This window comes from Acomys russatus, chromosome 11 (assembly GCF_903995435.1).
Source record: "Acomys russatus chromosome 11, mAcoRus1.1, whole genome shotgun sequence".
Classification (NCBI taxonomy): Eukaryota; Metazoa; Chordata; class Mammalia; order Rodentia; family Muridae; genus Acomys; species Acomys russatus.
Genome location: NC_067147.1, coordinates 5,000,363 through 5,025,669, shown reverse-complemented (window position 1 = coordinate 5,025,669; position 25,307 = coordinate 5,000,363). Strand labels below are relative to the sequence as shown.

The 25,307-nt window shown below is 49.0% G+C and overlaps 1 protein-coding gene across 1 annotated transcript in view; it reads left to right on the top strand.

Annotated features, from left to right (window-relative positions):
- Positions 1–25,307, top strand: part of Npas2 (neuronal PAS domain protein 2) — a 176,601-nt gene that overhangs the window by 52,329 nt on the left and 98,965 nt on the right. Inside the window, exon 2 of the mRNA XM_051152748.1 lies at positions 23,118–23,171. Coding sequence (XP_051008705.1) covers positions 23,140–23,171 — 32 coding nt within the window. The 5' untranslated portion in view covers positions 23,118–23,139. The remainder of the gene's footprint in view (positions 1–23,117; positions 23,172–25,307) is intronic.

Sequence of the window (25,307 nt, the reverse complement as noted above, 5' to 3'; positions counted from 1 at the left end):
TCACACTGTGACTGCTGTCAGTGGCTCTAAATTGGGCGTTTTAAGATGGTGAGTGTTGGCATGGGATCACCCCGATTAAAACGTTATCCTCTGAGCTGCTAGTCTATGTGGTGCCAGGAACATAGTCAGAAGCCATGACTAGATGCCTTGGGGGGGAGGGAGCAGTGGTATTTTGCCTCAACATGAAGAAGTTTGTACTAAGTACAATTAGCAGACCAGGCAGAGGTGGCTAGAGAAAGTGGCCAAGCAACTCTCTGTGCAGTGCGGACCCCGGGAACACAGCTGGATGCTGATGGCAATACACGCTGGGGAGTAGCAGCTGTCCCCCTGGCTACAGCCACTGATGCCCTGGGCAACACTAAAAAACAAACAAGCAAACACACAAACAAAAGCATGAGCTCTACCCAGGGACATCCCTGCCACTGGTCTAAGGCACTGCCTACTTATCCAATTTTAGGCATCCTCATCCTAGCTGTTCTAGTCACCTTGATAGCCAGGGAGCTGGTTAAAAGTGATCCCGGGTGACTTGTGTGAGCCAAAGTCCTTTATATGCAAGATGCTTTGAATGACCTGTTCTTGTGTGTGTGTGTGTGTGTTGCTCATGCATGTATGAATATGCGTATGAATGATAGAATGTATGAGACTACTTGTGCATAGTGTGTGTCTTTCTGCTATGTGTGAGGGGTGTGTGTGTGTGTGTGTGTGTGTGTGTGTGTGTGTGTGCGTGTGTGCGTGTAGGTCAGAAGTTAACCCCCACTGTCTTCCTAGATCTCAACAGTATTAAGCTTGTCCAGAGATTCCTGTCGTGGCCTCTAGAGTGTTAGGATTACCTGCCACCCCACTGGCTCTTACATAGGTGCTGGGGACTGAAATCCAGTCCTCATGTGCCATGGCAGATGCTTGTCCTCTGAGCCTTCTCCCCAACCCTTCACTTTCCCTTCTGAAAACCACAAGTAGCCACACGGGCATGTGACAAATGTCACCATTTGACAGCTAGGAAAGGGCAGGTACAGGGAATTCCCCCACTGCACACAACTCAGCATCTCCCATATTCTGTGATGCCCAATTCAGGGTTTGCTCTACCTGGAAGCCCACGACATTCATCTTTAGTTTCTCACCCCACCCCCAAGTCATCTCCATGTCTTGCCCAGAGCTGAGCTGAGTAAATATTTGATGTGCTGAAGAAGAGGAAACAAATGGAGGAAACATGGGGCCCCTTCTGCTGTGTCCACTCCCAGGTCCCCAGCAAGCCTGTGCTTTTCCAGGTGCCCAGCAAGCCTGTGCTTTTCCAGGTGCCCAGCACACTTGTGCTTTCCCAGGTGCCCACCCAAACACACCTGTGCTTTCCTCCCAGCACATCTATGCTTTCCTAGGTCCCCAGCAAGCCTGTGCTTTTCCAGGTGTCCAGCACACCTGTGCTTTCCCAGGTGCCCACCAGACCACACCTGTGCTTTCCTCCCAGCACATCTATCCTTTCCTAGGTCCCCAGCATGCCTGTGCTTTCCCAGGTGCCCAGCACACCTGTGCTTTCCTCCCGGCACATCTATGCTTTCCCCAGCTCAGTTTCTTGTTTCTGACTTCCTCTGTCCCCACCCCTTAATACAGGGCCTCGCTGAAGGTACCAGTTGGATAAGAATAAAGTTGAACACAGAGAATTGTGTTGTTCCCTTAAGGTGGGAAATGGTGGTGGTGGAGCCATTTCAAAGAGGAACCAGAGCCTTGGCCAAGACGGGAAGATTTGGTGATGGCTGCAGGACATCAGGAGGGATGCACCTGCTGGGGACACTGTCATAGTGCATGTGCCTGTCCTTCCGCTTTATACACTCTGCCTGCCTTGAATTCCTCACTGACCAACAGGAGCTCTGCTTTGCAGCCCCTGGAGCCTAGGACAGGAGATGAGACTAACCCTGGGGCAATGAGGTGTGCAATGCCCTAATATAGTGGCTCCTTTTCCTGAGGAATCTTCAAAGCTAATAGTTGCCTTACCGGGCCATGTGGCACATAGGGTTCCCCATGTGATCAGTGATAAATCCAAAGCAGAGAGGGATGGAATCCTTGGAATCCTTGGCAGCTTGTTCGAGGGCTGAGGTCCCCGCCACAATGCCAGATGCAAAAACAGAAGAATGTTCTGTAGAGCCCCTACAGGCCGCCATACTTCTGGGTGTGAATACCTAACAGTCAGTGCTTTGGCCCAAAGATGTGAATTGGTATCAGTGTTCATTGGCCAAGTTGCCCCATAGGAGATTGCTTGTGGTCCCTGGTAAAGCTGGAAGTTTTAGGCTCAACCAATAGAACCAGCTAGAAGACAGACATTCCAAAAGCCCTGTAGCCTTGCCCTCTGTATAATTTTAAGAATTAGTTTTAGTTTTTTAAAAAAATTTTGTTTGTATGTTCTTATGTGTACATGCATTGAATTTCCTGCAGTTAACAGGCAGTTATGAGCCACAGCACATGCGTGCTGGGACCCAAACCCGGTCTTCCATAAGAGCAGTGCATGCTTCTCACACGGCTGTCTACCTCTCCAGCCTCGGCTCAACGTGCACAACATCCAGCACTTTCAACAAATGGAGAGAGAGATGAGGGTTCTAGCATCCTCCTGCCCCGTTGATATTCACCCCTGTATGGAGCTGAACTGCAGAGGTGTGGCAAAGCCGACCTCCAGCCTCGGGGTTTATATGGAACTTAGGACTAACAGCTGGATGGTAAAGGTGTGGCCACCAAACCTGACCACCTGAGTTCAATCCCAGAGTGCATCTGGTGCAAGAGAGGACAAATTCCCAAGGATTCAGCAACTTTTCTTTTGAAATAATTATGGGTCCTAAAGAAGTGAGAAGGGTCTGTGCTCAGAGCACCTGCCATCGTTATCCAGTAGTGTCATCGCGCTCGCTGCCGCACAGTGCCACAACCAGAAAGATAGCGTAGGCACAGGTGTGTGAAGTCCAGTGCCATTTTACAGTACTACAGGTGTGGGTAGCACACTCCCTTATTATAATAAAGGAAGAAAAGTGAGCTCTTGACAAATGTTACAAATACTGACTTCCTAGTGTCAGGAAAGAACCATTACATATCAAAAAGCAGGTCACTCCGTATAGAGTGGCACAGTCATCTTCAGTGTTCTCTCTCATGGAGAAACATTGTACACAGGCACACACACGCATACAGAGGCACAGGCAGACACTTACTGATCCACATACACACAGGCACAGGTAGACACTTACTGATGCACACACACATGCATGCGTGCGCACACATACACACACAGAGGCACAGGTAGACATATCCACGCTCAGGCACTGACACATACATGCACACCCACACAGACAAACAAACACACACACACACACACACACACACACACGGAGGCACACACGCAGAGGGGCATAGGCACAAGCACACACACATACAGAGAAGCACAAGCACATACACTTACACACACTCATGCACAGGCACACAGGAGATGGGGGGAGAGAATGTGCTTTCCCTGGATAAAATACTGAAGTGTTTAAAAAATGTTCCCAAGGCCTGTTCTCCTTCTCTGGGAAGGAGGAGCAGGAACCAGCTCCTTTCACCTGCATTTCTTTTCAGAGGTGATATTGGCATGAAATAAGATAGTCTTGAGAACAGAGGTTGCCTTTCTTTGCAAGAAAAGGAAACTGACCAACTTATCAGGAAATTGCTTCGGATTCATGTTCTGTACTTTAAAATGTAGCTTCCATCCACCCCATGGGACACCAGGGTCTCCACCCCATGGGACACCAGGGTCTCCATCCTATGGGACACCAGGGTCTCCATCCCATGGGACACCAGGGTCTCCATGCCATAGGACACCAGGGTCTCCATCCCATAGGACACCAGAGTCTCCACCCCATGGGACACCAGGGTCTTCACCCCATGGGACACCAGGGTCTCCACCTCATGGGACACCAGGGTCTCCATCCGATGGGACACCAGGGTCTCCACCCCATGGGACACCAGGGTCTCCACCCCATGGGACACTGGGGTCTCTACCTCATGGGACACCGGGGTCTCCATCCCATAGGACACCAGGGTCTCCACCCCATGGGACACCAGGGTCTCCACCCCATGGAACACCAGGGTCTCCACCCCATGGGACACCAGGGTCTCCACCCCATGGGACACCAGGGTCTCCATCCCATAGGACACCAGGGTCTCCATCCCATGGGACACCAGGGTCTCCACCCCATGGGACACCAGGGTCTCCACCCCATGGGACACCAGGGTCTCCACCCCATGGGACACCAGGGTCTCCACCCCATGGGACACCAGGGTCTCCACCCCATGGGACACCAGGGTCTCCACCCCATGGGACACCAGGGTCTCCACCCCATGGGACACCAGGGTCTCCACCAGATTGAATCTAAGTGACTAGAGAAAGAATTCACTTTGAAAGATAACAGTAGCAGGACACTAGCAGTATAGCTGTTTGGCTACTTTCATGGCTACTAGATTGTTTATATTACCTGAGTTCTCATAATATATTAACCAAAAAAGGTTTCTGCAGCTCAATTCCAGAGACTATGGCTTTGGCCCCAGCTGAGGGGATCATAGTGGGTGATGTCACAGTGGCACTCAGACACCCATAAGAGGTCACATGATGAGGCAGACAAAAAGGGGGCACTGAAGAACCAGCCTCACTCAAGGACAGCTAACTCGTGTCACAGTTCAAGGACAGCTAACTCGTGTCACAGTTACCACTTACTCCTTCCAAGGGTAACTCCACTGTGGCTCAGCCACCTCTCCCTAGGCTCCGCCTCCTAAAAGATTCTCTCCCACACCAGCACACTGAGTCTCAAGTTCCCAACCGGGCAGCTTTTGGTAGAAAACCACAGAAAAAAAGCTTAGCTTGTTTTTAACATTGACCCCAGTCCTGAAAGCCTGGGCCAGCTGTTGTCATGGTGTCTGGATTTATTCCATCCCGTTGGCAAACAGCTGTAGACAGTGAAAGCAGGGCTTCTGGGTCAAAATAGGTTTGTGTCCCAGTCCCTTCCAGCACCTGACAGAGGATGGGGACCCTGTGACAGGCAGGGAGGTGTGTCAGAGCCCCTGCTGGTAGCAGGGACACAGGAAGCCAGGTGCTCCCACCATGGCATGGTCAGGAGACGGAGATCGCTGTGCCATACATAACCAGGGTTTCTGATCTCAAAGCTAACATCCTTCCTCACTCTCCTTCCTATTAGCTGTGTGGGCACTTGTGCAGGTTAGTCTTGGCTTAGCGTCAACTAAACAGCCACCTCCACATAATGACAGGACCTCTTTTCTGACGTGCTTTATTTATTTACTTTTACTAGTGTATTTTCATTGTCTAGCGTAATGGGCTTCATGACGTTTTTAATACATGTCTGTCAGGAGCTTTCACCATATGCACCCCACATCTCCTCTCCTTGTCCTCTTATCTCTTTTCCTTCCACTTCATGTCTTGTTTTTAACCCAGACTCCATGTGTGAGAATCATGCAGTGTCCCTCTTTCTGGATCTGGCTTGTTTCACTTAACACAGTAACCTCCGGTTGCATCCGTTTCCCTGTAATGTCATACTTTGCCCTTCCTTAAGGCTTCAGGAGACCTAACTGTGCACACAGCTGTCCTTACTACCTGTTGATGGACCTCAGGGCTGCTCTCATAGCTTGGCCACTGTGAACTGCACATCAGTGAACATGAGCATGTGGGTTGTTCTATGGTACCCCAACTTATATGCCCGAGAATAATATAAGAGGTTCACATGACTAGCTCTGGTGATTTTCTTAGTGGCTGAACTGATATGCATCCCCACCAACAGTGTATACAGCGTGTTACAGTTTACAAGGCTACTCCCTGTCACACCAAAGAAAACACAGTCCACAAAAGACCAACAGGTCTTCCAAGGCGCCTCGGAGATGTCACAAGCATACAAGTCTTCCATGGCTGGTTATACCTCGCCATAGACTCAGGCCCCTTTCACCCCTGGAGGGAGGCACATGGGCCTGAGTCTGTGGAAAGAAATGAGAGCACCTGCTTCTGTGGGAGCACCTTGGGGTCCCTTCTTCTCAGCCTCCTCCTTAGAAGTCCTCCAAGGGCAGGAGCTTGAGAGGCCATGACCATGGTTTTACAGTCTGGGGTCTCTGAACTACCATTGCCCCATGTCCATGGGAGCGCTTTGCAAACTGCTTACCGTATATAAAACAACTCATTTGTTTTTGGCTTCCTGAACTTACCTCGTTTCTCTTTGTCTGAATGCAAGCCACATTCTTATCCTCTTGACCATACCATGTAAGAAGTTGTAAGGACATAGAGAAACCCATCAGAAAGTAGTGTCATTAGAAGATAGGGTCATTTGCTTTTCTGGAACAGGAGGAGAGCAGCCGGTCAAGGAGTATGTGGGCTGTGCAGCCCAGCATCACAGATGCTGACATGATCTTGCCTCTTGGGTTCAGCTAGAAATACCCAGGACTTCAGGAAGATTCCCCCAACCTCTTTTAGGAAATGGCCTTGCGCACCCCCCCCACCCACCTCCACCTTTAGTTTTCTCTCCAGGCCCTCACATCTCCCCTCCCCACTTCTTCCACATCTGGCACCCCCACCCTACCCCAGCCTTGTTTCCCTCCCCACACCCTCTCCTACCCAGTTCCCTCTCTACTTCCTCTTCCACTGTCTGTTCTATTTCCCCATCTGAGTGAGATTCAAGGAAGGCCTCCCTTGGGCTCTCCTTGTTACTTAACTTCTTTGGGTCTTTGCATTGTAGTATGTTTATCCTGTATTATATGGCTAATATCTGCTTGTAATTGAGGACATACCATGTGTGTCTTTCTGAGTCTTGATTACCGTACTATCTAGTACAAATGATCATTTCTAGTTCCATCCACTTGCCTATAAATGTCCTGATTTCCTTGTTTTTAATAGCTGAGTAGTATTCCATTATTCTGAAGAGAAGGAATGAGTTACAACGTGTACCTACATGTTATTTCTTCCCCTAAAACAATGAGAAAAACTGTTCAAGCCAGACATCAGGCATTTTACTCGCTTTTCAGTTTATTTTTCTTTCAGGCAAGTTTGTGAAAAGTGAAATTTGTTTCTGTTTTTATATAACATCAGAGAGAGTTCTGCCTGTCCTAAAGAAACGTGAGTGTGTCCTGGTGGGGATGGTAATTCATCATTTTGTGGGAAAAGAGGTCTGTCTGGCGCAGGCAGTGATAAGGGAATGACACGGTGACACGGGCCTGCTCCTGGATATATGTTTCCTTTAGAGAATGCTGCCACTTACACGCCTGGAGTCGCAGGTGGGGATGGTGCCTCTCAGCTTCTAACAGCCCTTCACGCTGACTTTTTATAACTTAGCTAAGCATAGAAGAGTCTTTACTGGAAATTAAAAATAATATAATAACAATTCAAATGTCTACTCTCATTTTATCTAGAATTTCCAAGTTAAAAAAAAAAAAGTCAAAAACAAAAACAAAAAAGAGAGTGCATCTAGCCACTGTTGCCTGGAGACCAGGTGTGTGCTGCTTTGTTAAGCAGACTAATTGGCAGTGGGGAAATTTGCATGGCAGAAGGCTCATTAAGCGAGGGTGGGTGGGAGTCCCATACTAGGAGCCACTCACATGTTCAAAGTGTGATTCAGCTCAGAGAGAAAGCTCCCTGCCAGCTCTTCAGGAAACTGTGCTGCCAGCCGACTTCCCTGGTCCAGCAGCATTGTGATAGATAGCAAGGTGCATTTAAAAGGACTCACTTTGCAGGTTTCCCAGAGGCTGGTGACAACTGTCTTGGAAGTATAGAAGTAAAGCTAATTGTGGCTGGCCAGGAATTGGGTTGTAGTTCCAAAGCCATATGAACAGCCTTGGGGACTGTTATGACAAAAATGGCCACTCCCCCTTCACTGGGGTTTTACATCTAAATGCTCCTAAGTAACTATATTCTTGAGTTTCACAGCCCACACACAGGCAGGAGAGGAAACAGAGAGAGTTAGGGGCTTGCCTCAGGTCATCCAGATGAGGACAGGAGCAGTTTGAACAAGGGATGTTCTTAAGCCATTGCCTCCCAGAGGATGAATCGCAGCCTCTCTTGTCAGTATTGGAGTCTGTATATCATCGCCTAAATAAATTCTTTAGCACAGGCCAAGTAAAGAGTTAGAAAGGACGCGAGGAAAAAAGGAAGAAAGGACAGACATATACTGTGGCCTTTAGTCCTTTAAAAAAAAAAGTCAAAGAATAAAGTTTTGCGCAAGGCCATTTCCTAAAAGAGGTTGGCGGAATCTTCCCGAAGTCCTGGGTATTTCTAGCTGAATGTTTCCCAAGGCCTGGTGGACAATGCCTCTTCATCCATGCATCTGTCCAGAATGAAATTCAGGAATAGCCATGTCCTGCATTAGAAAGGCCTCTAAGAAACAAGCGGGGAGCAGACTCACGCTCCATTTGTCCCATTTGCTGCGAGTGACACTCCACCCTTCTCTGGGGGCGACCTGGGTCCTAAGGCGTGCTGCAGGTGTATGCTAGGCCCTTCTGGGACCAAACACCTGTTCCCAGAAGCAGATCAGCTCACCTGGCCTCTGATCAATTTCCTTTACTCTCTGGTTCTTTGTCCAACTTCTTGCAGTGCTAGGAAGCCCACTCTGTGCCTTGTCAGTAGGCAAATGTCCTACTACTGAGTTGCAGCCTCGGCCAGACCTTTCTGTCTAAACACTGCAGCCCAGTGCAGCTACAGGAACAGGAGAGAGCCATGGTCCCTTCCCTCGTGGGGTCTCTGTTTCCCTCCAGTCCTGGCAACCCTTGACAAAATCACTCCTCACTTCCAGGCAGCAGTGTTTGTTCCAGTGGCCTCTGGGTTGGTCACTTGAGAGAAAGAGAGAGAGGACAGCAGAGAAAGCCAAAGACCTGGGGCACAGCATTGCAGCTGCAGTGGTCCATCAAAGTCACCATAGAGCCCTATGCAGGCGAAGTGGCCAGCTTGTAGTGACAGAGGGAGCCTCAGGGTCTGAGCTGTTTTTCCGTAGTTTAGTCTTGCTGTTTAAGGGCTTGTTTTTATGATTTTAGTTATGTGTATATGTTTGTCTATGCGGCTGTGGGTGTGCAGGTGCCCAGTGTCCAGAAGGAGTCAGATCTCCTTAAGAACTATTTCCCCAGCATTCTTCCATGGGTCCCCTGTCTGCTACCTAGAGGGCACCCTGAGCTGCTCAGGATGGGCCTGGGACAGGCCTTACTTCCCCATGGTTCAGCATCGTGGACGCGGTTCAGCATCGTGGACATGGTTCAGCATCGTGGACATGGTTCAGCATCATGGACATGGTTCAGCATCATGGACATGGTTCAGCATCGTGGATGTGGTTCAGCACCATGGACGTGGTTCAGCACCATGGACGTGGTTCAGCATCGTGGACATGGTTCAGCATCGTGGACATGGTTCAGCATCGTGGACATGGTTCAGCATCGTGGACATGGTTCAGCATCGTGGACATGGTTCAGCATCGTGGACACGGTTCAGCATCATGGACATGGTTCAGCATCGTGGACGCGGTTCAGCATCAGAATGGTCAGCATCGTGGACGCGGTTCAGCATCATGGACATGGTTCAGCATCGTGGACAAGCATCGTGGACACTGTTCAGCATCGTGGACAAGCATCGTGGACATGGTTCAGCATCGTGGACATGGTTAAACATCGTGGACATGGTTCAGCATCATGGACGTGGTTCAGCATCGTGGACATGGTTCAGCATCGTGGACATGGTTCAGCATCGTGGACATGGTTCAGCATCATGGACGCGGTTCAGCATCGTGGACGCGGTTCAGCATCGTGGACGTGGTTCAGCATCGTGGACATGGTTCAGCATCATGGACGTGGCTCAGCATCGTGGACGCGGTTCAGCATCGTGGACATGGTTCAGCATCGTGGACGCGGTTCAGCATCATGGACGCGGTTCAGCATCGTGGACGCGGTTCAGCATCGTGGACGCGGTTCAGCATCGTGGACATGGTTCAGCATCGTGGACATCAGCATCGTGGACATGGTTCAGCATCGTGGACGTGGTTCAGCATCGTGGACACTGTTCAGCATCGTGGACATGGTTCAGCATCGTGGACATGGTTCAGCATCGTGGACATGGTTCAGCACCATGGACGTGGTTCAGCACCATGGACGTGGTTCAGCACCATGGACGTGGTTCAGCATCGTGGACGTGGTTCAGCATCATGGACATGGTTCAGCATCGTGGACAAGCATTGTGGACACTGTTCAGCATCATGGACATGGTTCAGCATCGTGGACATGGTTCAACATCGTGGACATGGTTCAGCATCATGGAAGAAGAGGGAGGGCTGTTAAGCTATTTGCTATTTGCCATTTTGCTCTTTGCCCACAGCAGGCTAAGCCTGTCTGGCCTTGCTCAGAGGCACGAGGCGAAGTGAGTTGCCTTCCGACATGTGCAGATGGCTGCCTTCGGAGTGACTCGATCTGTGTGTTATGACTAAAGCACACCCACCTGACACCCCACAGTTGCTGGGGTACAGGGTCCAATCACAGCACCTGCCTGCCTTGCCCCACATTCAGCCTGGCCCCCAAGACCCCGTGTTAGGAGGTATTCTTGCTGGGAACCAAAGCTGGGCTCCCCTCCCCACCCCCACCCGCAAGGCTTTAAAGGTTTCCAGATTCCCGTGTAAGCTACCGTGTGCCCAGGCCGCTCGGACCACTCAGGACCTCAGCTGCTTGTTGAGCCACCAGGAGGAGGGTGGGGACTGGACTGGCCTTGAGGAGGTTGCCATTAAGTAAAAGGAGTCTCGAGTGTCTAAAACCAAGGAGACGGGGAAGTGACAAATAGAATGGAGCCAGGGGCCAGAGACAGAGGCCGGGCAGAGGATGATGGGAGCGCTGATCCGAGATTGACAGTGGTCAGTGAGGGCTTTGGCTGTTTCTTTGAGCTCTGTTGCCTGAACTATGGGGCTGTGTTGGTTGAGGCATGTGTTACCCTCTTCTGCTCCCTCACACTTGCTACTTGTATTTCTTACTGAAATTTTGTCAGATTGCTGTTTGTGGGCCTAGGGTATCATCTCTTAGTTGTTCCTGGTGGATTAGAGTTAAGATCTGATGGATATGGTTCACTAAGCTGAACCATATATAAAGCCATAAACCAGAACTTTAGCCATGGATGGTCTCACCAGCTCACGTAGTTCCTATATAGCCATGAGCCTTGAGAAAGGTGTCCTGGGCCCAAGGTTTCCGGTTCTGAAGCCTGCCAGGGCAAAGGAGACGGATTTGTGAGTGCGTGCAGGCATCACAAGTGTTAGGACCTGTACTGACCAGGGTCCATACTGAAAGGAGAGCTAAATCCCAAAAGTTGTCCTCCAACTTGCACATGCATGCTGTGATATACACATGAAAAGTGTGACTATACACACACACACACACACACACACACACACACTTAAAAAAAGAAAAAGTAATAATGTTTAAATAAATTAAAGTGGAGAATAATAAAGATACCTGACATGACCTATGACCTCTGACCTCCACTATATGTGCATGGGCAAGCACACGTGTACATACACAGACAGGGTTGGGGAAGGTTGTGGACAGGAAAACCTCTGCTTTACTATAAACCCTCAAAGGGCATGCTGGCCATGCCTGGGTCCAGACCAGGCTCAGAGCTAACAGAGGCTAGCTACTTCACACTTGGCTGTAGGCAAGCATAGCGAAGATGGCTTTGTCCTGTGCTCAGTAGAGCAGCCAATCAGGGACAGCTAGTTCTGAGCCCTACAGCAGCACCACCGCACTAAATTGTGCAGGATGAGGGAGTGGGACCTCAAGGACATCTGGGCAGGACTGTAGGTGCAACTGTGTGGTACCCCCAGAACAGCAGGCCAAGAGGCACATAGTAGCAAGCCAAGCAAAGTGACCCGGGAGCTCATGACACCCCATTTTCTCACAATACCCCCGTTTCTCATGACCAAGGCCTTTGTACAGAACTAAGCTTCTGCCCCTTCTGTTCTCAGCTGAGCCACACTGGAGCCAACTGAGGAAAGTCTGGGAGATTTAACCTCATGGATACCTTTTTAAAAGAAATGGAATATATAATTGTAGGGTCTCACACAGGGAGGAAAGGGCGCCTCTTGCTGCTGGTGCCTTCTAGCACATTCCCTGCAGGACCCACCCTTAGCCTGTGAGCTCTGCTCAGGCTTAGCAGTGTTATCAGAGCGGGTGGGAGGCAGCCCCCTGGCTGTCCAGGGCAGTCAGACAAGGCACTCTTAAACTCCAAGTGAAAGAAGTGATGGTGTGGAGAGGAGGGGAAACAGTACCAAGTACTGATGCTCAGCCCATCACGGTGTGTGCCATCAAATAGACCTGGACCAGAAGCCTGCGTTTCAGATGGCCGCAGCCTGTTTCTGAACACTGTGGAGAGGATCCTAATGGCTTCTCTCCTCTTGACTGTGGAAAGGCATGTCTTAGCCACATCAGTTACTGATGAAATCATCATAGCCAGGATCCAGCAAAAGCCACCACAAGACCAGAAGGGAAGATGATGAAGGGCATTCAAAGCTAACTCCAGCTCACTCCCAAATTGACTCCACTGTCTCCTCCAGCCAGTGGCTCACAAGAAACATCCTCCGATCTTAAGCCCTAACCCCCATACCCCGGTATCCAAACAAGTTTGACTTTTTGTTCCCCAGGACATCTCGTTTCTCTTTTGCTCTCTGGGGCACCACTAGGATGCAGTTTCCCAGACTCAAAAGGCACAGTAACCTGGAGAGAGAGGCAGGCCCGAGCACTACCTGCGATCATTTGTCCCTGGCAGCGACTCCTAACAAAGGCTGCTGCGAGTGACTCAGCTGCAGGCTGTGACTCATCCTCCTCATTTTCCCCTCTTACTGACTTTGCCAGGCATCTATTGTCCACACCCTGACCACACACTGTCACTCATCAGATTCCATAGTTGATGAAGAGGACCACAGCGTGGCTTGGACTCTCCATGAAGGGGTGCACTAGAGGGAGTCTCCAGGGGTGGAGACACACGGGTGTCAAAGGTTACAAGAACTGCATGGGCTGGGACAATGGCCCTTCCACCCAGATACTGCAACCATTTCTGGGTTGGAAACTCTTTGCTGACCAAAGATGTCACTGTAAGTTGCCTTAGTAACAAATGTTCTGACTTCCTCCATTCATCCTTCCTGCGTCGCCTGTGTCATTTCCCTGAACCCTGAATCACCAGGCCCTTGGAACAAGGCAACTGTGAAAGAAAGGCTGCAGTCACAAAACACAGACAGAGCCTCAGCCTTGGCCTTGCAGGTGCCTGTGGCAGTGTCTGGTGGTCGTGGGAGCTCTGTGAGGGTCTGGTCGTGGGCTCACCCTGGACCCTTGCTCTGTGAAGTCGTAGGAAACGCTCTTGAGATATGGCTTCTTGTGGTCAGTGCTGGATTGGACCAGAGTTGAGGTCAAGTCTGTCAGCCTGACTCTTCCCCAGATGGGGCATGTGCCAGAACATAATTCCTTAATTGAAAAGTAATTGGGACTGTGGGGCAGATGCTACCTCTCTGGTTTGTACTGCCCATCTCCTTTAGAAGTAACTACTTTCCCCCAGGGAATGAGTCACTGGCAAGCCAAAACAGCCGTTCCCTGGAGAGGAGGAATCACAAGATGGAAGTAACTTCCTAGTTTCCCCAAATGACAAGGAGGGACTTGGACGTCCAAGTCCATTAGCATCTGTTCCTCAAGGCCTCTTTATAACAGAAATATAATGAAGGGGAAAAAATGACTGTCAGTCTCCCATGTACAAGCCACATGTCCACTGATGACAGCAGGAGGCTCCTGATCAGGGGCCTCTCGGAAGGACAGAGGCACATTCTCTGTCCACAGGAGACCAACCCAGCCAGTGGGGACATGTGTGTGCTTAGTGTGACCTGTTTTGATTTCAGCTTGTTCGTATTTTTGGTGTTTTTGATTTTGTTTTGTTTTGTCTTGTTTCTTCCTTTTAATGAACTAAACTCACCAGGTTTTATTAGTACGGTAGGGAAGAGAATTGGGATTTTCCAGCTAACTTGGGAGCTGTAATTCAAACCACTTCTGAGCCAATTTGAAAACATCATGGTTTTATTTTTGAAAACATTGGCCTTGCAACACAATAGACTTATGGTAGTCATTTCACGGAAGACTCGGTATGACACAGCGTGATCCACGGGGCCTATAAAGATAGTACAGAAAGTTCAAAATGACTCTAGTGATAATTTAACATGGGCAAAAACTGCTTGGCCCTCAGCCCATTTAGTAGATAAAGTTTTATTGGAACACAGCCATGCACTTTAATGCCTATGTGGTAAATTCCTGATTTTACATGGCAGTGAGAGTTGAGCAGTCGCCCAAGACTCCTCTAGCTAGGGTCTGCTTTTGAACTATTTACCAGCTACCAACCCCAGATTTAATTTTTTTTAAAATACCATTTTAAAAAAAATCCTTTTTAAGAGGATTTATAAGGAACCTCTTTATTATTTTGTTTTAGTAAATAACATCATAGGCCTGTGACTTGGACAGGGTTACAGGCCGATAAGGAAAAACCCTGGTCACAAAGGTTGAAAGTAATTCTTCCTATTCTAGGTCACAAGGGAATAAGACATGTTTTGACTGTAAATAAAGTTTATAATCTTGTTTGTGAGATTCTCAGGACATTGTAGGCTTACAGCTGGGAGGAGCAGGTTAAGCCCAAAGATCATATATGTTTGAGCCAGAAGCATGACTTATTGCTATTTTAATTATCTTTATCTGAAAACACTCCATTGGAAGAGGGAGAATTGTCTTTGTGTGGGTCAATCCTTACAGAAGGTTTTGCTCACTAAGCTCTAAGTTCCTTGACTCTCGGAAGATGGGAGGCTTCATCTATTCCTGGGATCTCACTCTGTCTCCACTCGGCTGCAGGTCCTCGAGATCTCTGTTGCAGTGGGTTGGGTGAGAGCGGAGTGTACTGCAGAAAACAAGTGGTGTCTGTTACACGGTACAGGGGGGCACTCTCAAGGGTGAGCGTGTGGAGAGGCCAATGAGGAAGACTCTCTAAAGACAGCCGGAGACCATTGTACTGGCCTACATTTTAGGCAGGCTTGATTCTGGTCCTCAAGAATCTCAACAATTGTAGGAGCCAGAGGGTGAGGGACACCAGGAAAACATGGTCCACAGTGACAATCATGGAGCCTGCATGGGTCCCCTGCTTATATGCTTTTGGTTGTGTAGCTTGCTGTTCTTGTGGGACTCCTAACAGTGGAAGTGGGGGTGTCTGTGACTCTTTGCCTGCTCTTGGGACCCTTTTCTTACTACTGGATTGCCTTATCCAACCTTGATATGAGGGTTTGTGCCTAGTCTTTTTGTTTGTTTGTTTGTTTCAAGACAGGGTTTCTCTGGGTAGCCTTGGCTATCCTGGATACACTTTGTAGACCAGGCTGGCCTCAAACTCACAGAGATCTGCTTGCCTCTGCCTCCCCGACTGCTGGGATTACAGATGTGTGCCACCGCCGCGGCTGTGCCTAGTCCTATTGTAACTTCTTATGCTGTGTTTGGTTGATATTCCTGAGAGGCCTACACTTTTCTGAAGGCAAAGAAAAGAGGAGTGGATCTGGGGGAGAGGGAGGGGTGAGGGGGTTAGGACTGGGAGGAGTGAAGGAAGGGGAAACTGAAGTTAGGATGTAATGTATGAGAGGCGAATAAAAGAAAGAAGGAATGGATGAATGAATGAATGAATGAATGAAACAGAGAGAGAGAGAGAGAGAGAGAGAGAGAGAGAGAGAGAAGCTGTACTCCTGAGCGTAGGCACCAAGAAACTCAAGCCTGTTCTTGCTCTGACCATCAATAAAGAGAATGGAAAACTTTTTTTTAAAAAGGGAATCTAGACCAAGAAAGCTTTCCTGGGTAGTTGCTTTGGATTAACTCTTAACAGAGGAGACAATGCCACTGGCTAAAGCCTAATTCAGTGGCCTCCTGGGCAGTTCAGACTCATGCTGTCACCCAGGGCCTGGGGTACATTACGGTTGCACTCTTTCAATCAGCAGTCAGAGCCCTGAGCCTCCGTCCCTGGTTATATCTGACTAGCTACCTAAGTCGAAGGCTCTATGTTTTCTTCATTTTCCCCACTTCCATGCATGTTGCACTGGGTCTTTTCTGGAGACCCAGCCATCAGCTGCCAGCCCCCAGGGAGACCCTGTCACCTGTCCATCTCACTGCTGATTCACTATGAGCTCCAAAGGCACAGAAAATGTAGCACCAGAAAATTGTCACCCTCTCCTTTACCAGTCCCCATTGACTCAGAGCCAAAGTTCCATTCAACTGGGTAATAAATAAGCGGCTATGAGAGAAAAAAAAATGTTCCAGAGTTCTCAGGGTGGAGATTTCACCTGGGTCATATAAATGTTCTTTGTGGCCTTGCTGTGTAAAATATGCCTTTAGTCATTCTGCCTATGCTTACTGCATGCCCGTGTGCTCAATTCCATCTCTTACTCCTTCCAAAACCTCCATTCCTGCCTGTGTGTGTGTGTGTGTGTGTGTGTGTGTGTGTGTGTGTGTGTGCACGCGCGTGCGTGCGTGTTCACGCACATGCTGGCAGTGCATGCATGCTTGTGTACACATACACACACATACACACACACACACACACACACATACACACCACTCATTGGAAAAAGCAATAATCCTTCTCCCAAAGATCCGCCTGTGCGCTCAGCACCACTTCCCACCGCTCACCCTCTAACTCAGCACCACTACTGACTGACACTGCGATCGGTAGTGGCTACAGTTTTTAATGACTTGTTTGCACCAGGGACTGTGCTGGGGCTTCTCGTGGATTTGCTCATCTCACCTACTAAGCACAGAAAGGGAGGCCCTGCTGCCATCCCCACTTCACAGACGGAAAACTAGGGCGGGGACGTCTTCACACGTGCGTGAGTCACGCGAGCAGAGGCAGAGCCAGGCTTCCAGCTGGGAAGGCTGGCGGCCTCTCTCTCAGATGTGGGACAGAACCTGCCACTTTCTACTGCTCCGACGTTAACTATTTTAGGTCCCACATACGACTGAGCTTGGATGCATCTCATCTTTCTGGGTCTGGCTCATGCCACTTAAAATAATGTCCTTCCCAGTGCTCAAAGAGGACAAATAGCTGATTGACAGGTATTTGGAAGAATATTTAAGAACCTACAAGGTAGTCCCTCAGTCCTTCAATCCAGGTGAGACCATAGTCAAAAACTGGAAAGTGGCAAGCATTGATGCAGATGCTGGAGAAAGAAGGCCTTGTGCCAACACAGGAACAGTGTGGGTCTTTCTTAGAAAATTAAAACTGCGAGTCCCCTAGCATCTAACAACCCTACCATGGAGCACGTATCCAAGGGAGGTGATGTCAGTGTTGACGTTGCATATCTACACATGGGTATTTATAGCAGCAGTATTCACATCAGACTAAGACTGGGATCAACTCTAAAGACCGATGGTGGATTCCGCGATGGAATGCAGTATTATCCAGATGAAAAAGGATGACACCCTGTCATTAGTGACAACACATGTGGCTGACCCTGAAGGCCAGTCTCTGCACACAAGAGGGTCATCACAGGGTAAATCAGATGTAAGCTCCAGGGTCACACACACACACACACACACATACACACACACACACACACACACACCTTCATGGAAGGAGGAAAGATGATGTTGGCAATGTGTGTCTCTGTGTCACCTTGACTGTCCTGGACTTGCTTTGTAGACCAGGCTGGCCTTGAACTCACATTGATCCACCTGCCTCTGCTGGGACGAAAGGCATGTGCCACCATGCCCGGCACAATGTGGTCAAGTGGTACACAGAGGGGACAGGGAGAGGAGGGGAGGGGAGGGGAACAAAGTTGGTCAGTGAGCCTGGAGTTACAGGCGGACAGAAGGAGTAAGCTCCAGTGTCATTTTGCACAGTGAAGACATGTGACCAACAACCACATACTAAAAGCCCCAAAATAACTAGCCCAGGCATTTTCTGAATGTCCCTACAGCAAAGCAATGAGAATGGAGGTGTAGCTCAGTGGTTGAGTGCTCGCCTAGCATGTGCAAGGCCCTGGGTTCAGTCCCCAGCACTAACAAGAGAAACTATGGTAATAGTGTGGGATGGCAGGTATACCAGTTAGCCATTTGATCACTGTACAGTATGTGGGTGTATCAATACATCAGACTATGCTCCATCATACATATTTTGAAAACTAAAGGCTAAAGTACATTGCACTTAAAAAAGAGAATTCAAAGCAAACAAAATGGGATGCTGATGTCACCATGCAGCCTGCTGGGAGGTATCTTCCTAACTCTCAAGCAGAGGGTGGCCGTGGCCAGCTTTGCCCCAGTGGAACTGGATGGAGATAGGAACTTTCACTTTCCAAAACTTGGCTGTGGCTGAGAAGTGGTCAAGAAATCCTTGGGCATGGGCTACCATTTCTGTCCCAAAGGGTCTCCCGCTAACCGGTAATTTCTGCTTACACAGCTGTTCTTGCTTTAATGTTAGTCATGAGGAAATGATCGTACCGTTATAGGACATAAATGGTGTTACCCTGTGTTCTCCATAACCTTGAAGAGATGTTAGCAATTGCGGGAGACTCAGATAGGGGTCCAGCCCAGGATACTCCTTGCCAACCCCCAGCCCTGTCCCTGTCCCTGTCCCATCTCTCCTTCATGCCTCAGGGATATATTGTGCACTAACTATGGTCAAGGAGTAGCCAAGTATATAGAATTGAGAAAACAAACTATGCTTAAGCCTCGACATCTGCTTTTGTGTCAGCTGTGGACCTGGCTTTGTAAACTGATTTCATTAAAAACTTCAGCTGTCCTTGGAGGCCAGACTCTGTCACACCTCTGTTCAGAGCCTCTAATACTCCTCCACACTTGGATAAGAACCCAGAGTGTCCCCATCTCCCTGATGTGCCCCAGATACTCAGACATTGTCTCCCCTGCATGATCTCTACCCGCCGTGGCTTCCAGGCTGCCACATCATAGAACTAGAAAGCAGCAGTGGGAAACATCGCCATGGTGACGGGCCGGACTCTTAACTCTGTTAGCACACTACTTTCTCCAGTTTGCTTCCTAGACTCAGCACAGTTGCAGTAAAAAGCACAGTAAGCATCTCTATGAAAATTAATAGGCTAATTCTAATTTTTATGGGAATATACAAATTGTGTGTCCTAGCTAAATTTTATGTCAACTTGACACAAGCTAGAGTTGTCTGAGATGGGAAAACCTTAACTGAGACAATTTCTCCATAAGATCAGGCTATAGGCAAGCCTGTGGGGCATTTTCTTAATTAGTGATTGATGTGGGAGGGTCTATCCCATTGTGGGTGGTGCCATTCATGGGCTGGTGGTCCTGGGTTCTATGAGAAAGGAGGCTGAGCAAGCCAGTGAGCAGCACTCCTCCATGGCCTCTGCATCAGCTCCTGCCTCCAGGATCCTGCCTTGTTTGAGTTCCTGCCTTGGCTTCCTTGAGTCCACTGTAACTCAGGATATGTAAGCCAAGTAAACTCTTGCCTCTCTATCTCAGTTGGGGTTTCCCCTATAAAGGAAAACATCTAAATTGGTGGCAAGTGCCTTTACCTGGTGAGCCTGATGAACTTATTGTTAAGTGGCAAGGTAGTTTCCTGATAAGAAATGGTACACTATCATGTGTTACATATGTTGCAGAAGTGTCATACGTAACATGCAGCACACATAGCATAGCACAAGTGTGTTAGTGCCACACTTTATTCCAGCTTCCAGACAGCTTTTGATCTGGTGAAAAACTTACAGACATAAAACAGATATGATTTCTAATATAAATGAAAGGACAAGTATGAAAATGACTCTGTGTCCGCAGATTGAAGCCAACGGCCCCACCACCTCGCACTCAGAAGCACTTCACCTGGTCGTGCATTGCGCATTTCATAAAACCCATCCAACCTTCAGCAGAAGCAAAAACAGTTTCTCTATTCGGCAACGCCATGCCAATCTGCCTTTTCCCAATACGTTCCTTTTAACAATCCTAGTTATAGACTTTCTCGTTCTTAGTGCATGCCTCTCTTCTTTCTCTTAAACTTATATCCTTTAAATATTTATTCTTAAGTTTATGTGTATGTGTACATGTGTGTGGGGCCATAGTCCAGAAGAGGGTCATGGGCCCCTGCTTCCCACACCTCGTGACTCCGTTTGTGTGAAGTGAAGGTGTCACTTCATGCTCGACTGCGGAGAAATCTCACCAGCGGGGATTTCTCCAGCGCCAAGTAGTATTGTCTCTACTTCTAAACGAATCTTCCTTCATGCGGCCATTTTCTCTTTGCTGTCTTCCTATGGTCATGAGAAAACAGCCACTCACAATTCCCTCATTGGAACATTCATGTAGTTGAGTAACACAATCTACTCCACTATTTTTTTAATGAAAACTTCTAAGGACTTTTTCTCCTTCCTGAGTTCCTGTTAGTCTTTTGCTAAATCCCAAGTGTGCATTGACAGATGAGTTTACGGTGGGGCATTATTCAGTCTTAAAAGGGAAGGAAATGTTGTCACATGCTACAGCCCGGAAAAGTCTCACAGACATTAATGCTAATCAAAGGAAACAAGGCAGGTGAGGAACGGTCATGCTTTAGTATCTTTAGTGGGCAAATACATGGGGACAGAAAGTAGAGTGGTGTTGGCTGGGTCTGGAGACAGCGGGGATGGGGATGTTGCGTTTTAGTTTGGAGGAGGCTTAGAGTTCTGCAGATGGATGGTGGAGGTGATTGCACAATATCATGGACCAATACGATGCCACTGAAATTCATACTCCCTAATAGTCACAACGCTATGGTCCATTACATGTGTCTCACCATCTACTTGGTATACGTAGGAAAGGCATGGGAAATGACAGAGGTGACAAAGCAGCAGGAACAAGGATGCCCACTGGAACTCCTGGGCAGGCGTTACTGGGAACTTGGATTCTTGCTCTTCGAAGGGAGCAGTTTGGCTAGCTGTGGGGAGGACTGGGGGCAGGGACATGGGAGGGGGCGGAAGGAGAGGAAATGAATACAAGTCATCAGGGCTTTGTGGATTCAAGTAGCTATAAATTCAGATAAAGAATAGATATTAGTCACTTTTGGATGCTTGGTTTCTGAGGCATCAGTCCCACTTGTGCAGTTAGGATCCAGTGCTCTGGGCATGCCTTCCCTCCTGTGAGCGGGCTTTGTCCAGGGGCTTGGTAGACACAGCTTAGTGGACCCTCACTCCCACCCCGGACATGTCCATCCCACTACCATTGCCCTTAGCAAGGCAGGAGCCGAGCAGGACACCACTGATTGAATGCCCCCTAGTACCCTTCATCATTAAGCTTTGAGCAGGCTCTATCTGGAAAGTGTCCAATGCATGCCTGAGCAGGCATGAATCTCACTTTAATGTGATGCAAACCTCAGCCATTAAATGGAGTTCCTTGTGGGTGTACCCCAAAATCCACCCAAAAGAGCCACAAAGCTAAGAGCTGGGACTGCAGAATTTCTTACCCTTGCTCTGGTTCAGGTATGTGCATGTAGGCACTCATGGTCGCAAGACGAAACCACTCCAGTAAAAAAAAGTCATCTGAAACTTCAAAGCGGCAGAGTCACTGCCGGCACATTTGCCAGCTGTGGAGTTTAGATGTCTGGTGAAAAGCAAAACAGGAGGGTGTGGCCAATTCGTCATCTCCACTGGCCCCACCCTAGCCTTTTCAGACACTACCTCTATCTGCTCTCGGGCCCCTAGTGGGCTCTGGCCTCAGGGAGCCCTGAGACCCTTTCTCCTTGACTACGTGCTATCGGAGAGCACCCTAGGCAGGCAGGGTAGGGTATGACACAAGAAGGAGTCAAGGATGTCTTCTTCCCTGGGAAGAAAACCTAGGGCTACAAGGGAAACTGCACCATTGGGGGCCTGAGAGACATGGAGCCAGGACTCTGAGAGTAGAGGTCCCAAGTGGTGAGCTAGGCCCTGGAGCCTTGGGGACACAAGGACATTCCCAGGTTGTCCTGTCATCTTCCACGTGCATGAGTTTAAGGGAGGACTGCGGGTCACACCTCTTTGGAGCTGAGTCTTCCTGGTCATGTGTCCATGGGTTTGTGTCTTTAATTGACAACGTTAAGTGCAGTGTCCCCAGGCCATCACAGGCGTCCAGCAGGATGGGCTCACTAGTGTCCAGTTTGAGACAAGACACTGTTACACTGAGAGAGACTCTAGGACAATTCTCAACGTGTGACCAGCAGACACATAGATCTGATTTTGAAAAATAATGATTGCTTGAGAGAGAGAGAGAGAGAGAGAGAGAGAGAGAGAGAGAGAGAGAGTCAGTCTTGTAGTCTTGTTCCCTGAGGCTACAACGGATTTTTCAAGAAGCTGCTTAAACATCTGATCGCTCATCACTCTGGCAGCACCAGATATGTCAACTCTCAACCCACAGGCATCTGTCAGTGTGGTCTAATACAAAATCGTAAACACACCTGAAACAGGGGGAAATAGTATGAGCATGTGTGTGGGTTACCTGTGTGCACATATGTGGGTACATGCATGTGCCTACTAGACACATATAGAGACTAGGGCTGATATAGCTTCCCTCCACTGTTATCCCCCTCCCCCTCCCATAAGGTCCCTCAGCAAACCTGGAGCCCACTGTTTCAGCTAGACTGCCTGGCTAGTGGGTCCCTAGGATCCATTAATTTGTGCTCCCCAATATTGGGGCTACAGACACATACTGCCATGTTCAGCTCTCACACGAGTGCTAGAACTCCAAACTCAGACCTTCGGGCTTGCATCATAAGCTCTTCACCCACTCGAGCCATCTCCCCAGCCCCAGCGTAAGAGTTTAGTGCCATTTCAATTTGATTGTGTGGTTCTGAAGCAGGTGACAACAGTGCGTTGCTCTGTCAGAAGGCTAGGCATGCCTGTATCCAACCCCAAATGGCATGAATGCTTGTATCAAAACATGGCTCTTTAGACTCCTGTGGACAAGAACACTTTGGGATCCTCAGTAAGTTTTGAGCACACAGCAAGGCCAAGAGTCACTGGGCTGAGGCATGGATGTTAGACAAGGCCAAAATAGTGACACCCGTAAGGACGTGTAAGAAAGATCTAGAAACAGGCTGCGATCATCAGATTTTTTTTTTTTTCTGTTTTGTTTTGCAGGCAAAACTGCATAGAAAATCTAATGGATGAAGATGAGAAGGACAGAGCAAAGAGGTAAGTGGGAGCCATCCCCCTGCCTCACAGTCTTTGCCTTCAGTGACACTGTATTAAACACAACATGACAGGTGGCTGTGAGTGTGCCTACACACTCTCTCGCTGTAACAGTTCAGAGTGGTTCTAGAATTTACGTCTTGCCGGTGAAGTTGTTCATTGTGTGGGACTTGCTGCGGAGTCCATGTTTTGGGCGTGTTCATGTGTTACCCTGTTGACAGCCGTCTTCATCCAGAGGCCTCTGGTTTCTGCTTCTACAGGATGGCGCTGCTTGGCAGGGAAAGATGAGAGGAGCTGTGCCGGGCAGGGCTCAACCCTGACAGTGTTGGGGTTCATCGTCTTTACCTCACATCTCTCTGTCCATACTCAGCTGTTACTGAGTGGGGAGTCACCAAGCAGCACTGCTGAGCTGTCCTTGCTTCAGCTCAGTTTCCTCATCTGTGCAGTAGAGGCACCGTGACCCCTTGTACTATGGTTAAACAGTCAGGCTTTACTAGCCTGGAGGTGCTATGTTGAAACACCTGCCTGTGTATTCCTTTACGGCATTCACTGAACACCTACGGCATCTTGGGTAGTCATGAAGTTGGTACTGAAGGACAAGAATGGTCAACTGTCATCAACTTGACACAACCTCCCCACGTGGGCAATCCTATGCTAAACTCTGTAAACTGGGGGGGAGCAAGGGTGAGTAAGTGGCTTCAGTCCCCCAGGAGTGCACAGTGATGAGTGACGAGAGCTCACTGCAAATGGATGGGGTGCACAAGACAGGCCAGCAGTAGAGAGAGAAGCCTGAAATGCTAGTCAGGGGGACCTTCCTTACAGGCCCACAGTCCAGCCTCCTTCCTCCAATCTCATCCTGCCCTCATCTACACTGTATGGGGCAGGTACTCTGTCCTCTGCTATAGGCCCCCTCGTGGGCCCATAGAGCTGGAGGACCTACCTACTTCCCTCCAGAGAACTTCATGGTTGACATGCAAACAGTCTGATCCTCAGAGGTCACCTGTTATGGTGGCTCTGCAGCAACTGGCCCATGGAGAGAAAGCTGTGAGAGACACAAGTCCCCAGCCATGACAGACACAAGCCCACAGCCATGAGAGATACAAGTCCCACAGCCATGACAGACACAAGTCTCACACCCATGAGAGACACAAGTCCCCAGCGATGACAGACTCAAGTCCCACAGCCATGACAGACACAAGTCTCCAGCCATGACAGACACAAGTCCCCAGCCATGACAGACACAAGTCCCCAGAAATGAGAGACACAAGTTCCACAGCCATGACAGACGCAAGTCCCCAGAAATGAGAGACACAAGTCCCAGCCATGACAGACACAAGTCCCCAGAAATGAGAGACACAAGTCCCACAGCCATGACAGACACAAGTCCCCAGCCATGACAGACACAAGCCCACAGCCATGACAGAAACAAGCCCACAGCCATGAGAGATACAAGTCCAACAGCCATGACAGATACACGTCCCCAGCCATGACAGACACAAGTCCCCAGTCATGACAGACACGAGTCCCCAGCCATGACAGACACAAGTCCCCAGTTATGACAGACACAAGTCCCCAGCCATAACAGACACAAGCCCACAACCATTCGCAAAGTTGCTCATTTGGAATCTACAAGAATGAGGGCGTGTGGACTGTTTTAACTTCTCCTCATATTTCTATTAGCAAAAGGTCAGTGTGTTGGCCAGCAGCTTAGTTGGAACAAGTGTGGTATGGAGTGAGATGTAGGAAGTGGCAGGCCAGCCATCTCCTTTGATCTTCTTTGACTTGTCTTGGGGCAGTCAGAACTAAGGCCTCTCGAATGTGAGGTTGTTTTATGCTTACCTCCAGTTCCCCATATGCACAAGCATCATTGCAGAAACAGTCACAGTGCCACCCATAGCTCTTGAGCTTATTCTGAGGCAACACTTTCCAGGCCCTTTGTCTGGAAATTGCAGCCTCCCCAAAAGTGCTCTGTAACCTGTAGATCACAACCTGTAAGGGTTGCAAAGTCCATTTGTGTCCCCCAAACAAGCAAATGGATGAGCTCACCCAGACAGGCCAAGCATACTCCTCTGGCCCCCTCTCTTGGACAGGCTGACTTCTAGCTCTTCCTCTTCGGTCTTTGGCCTTTCAGGCTCCTAC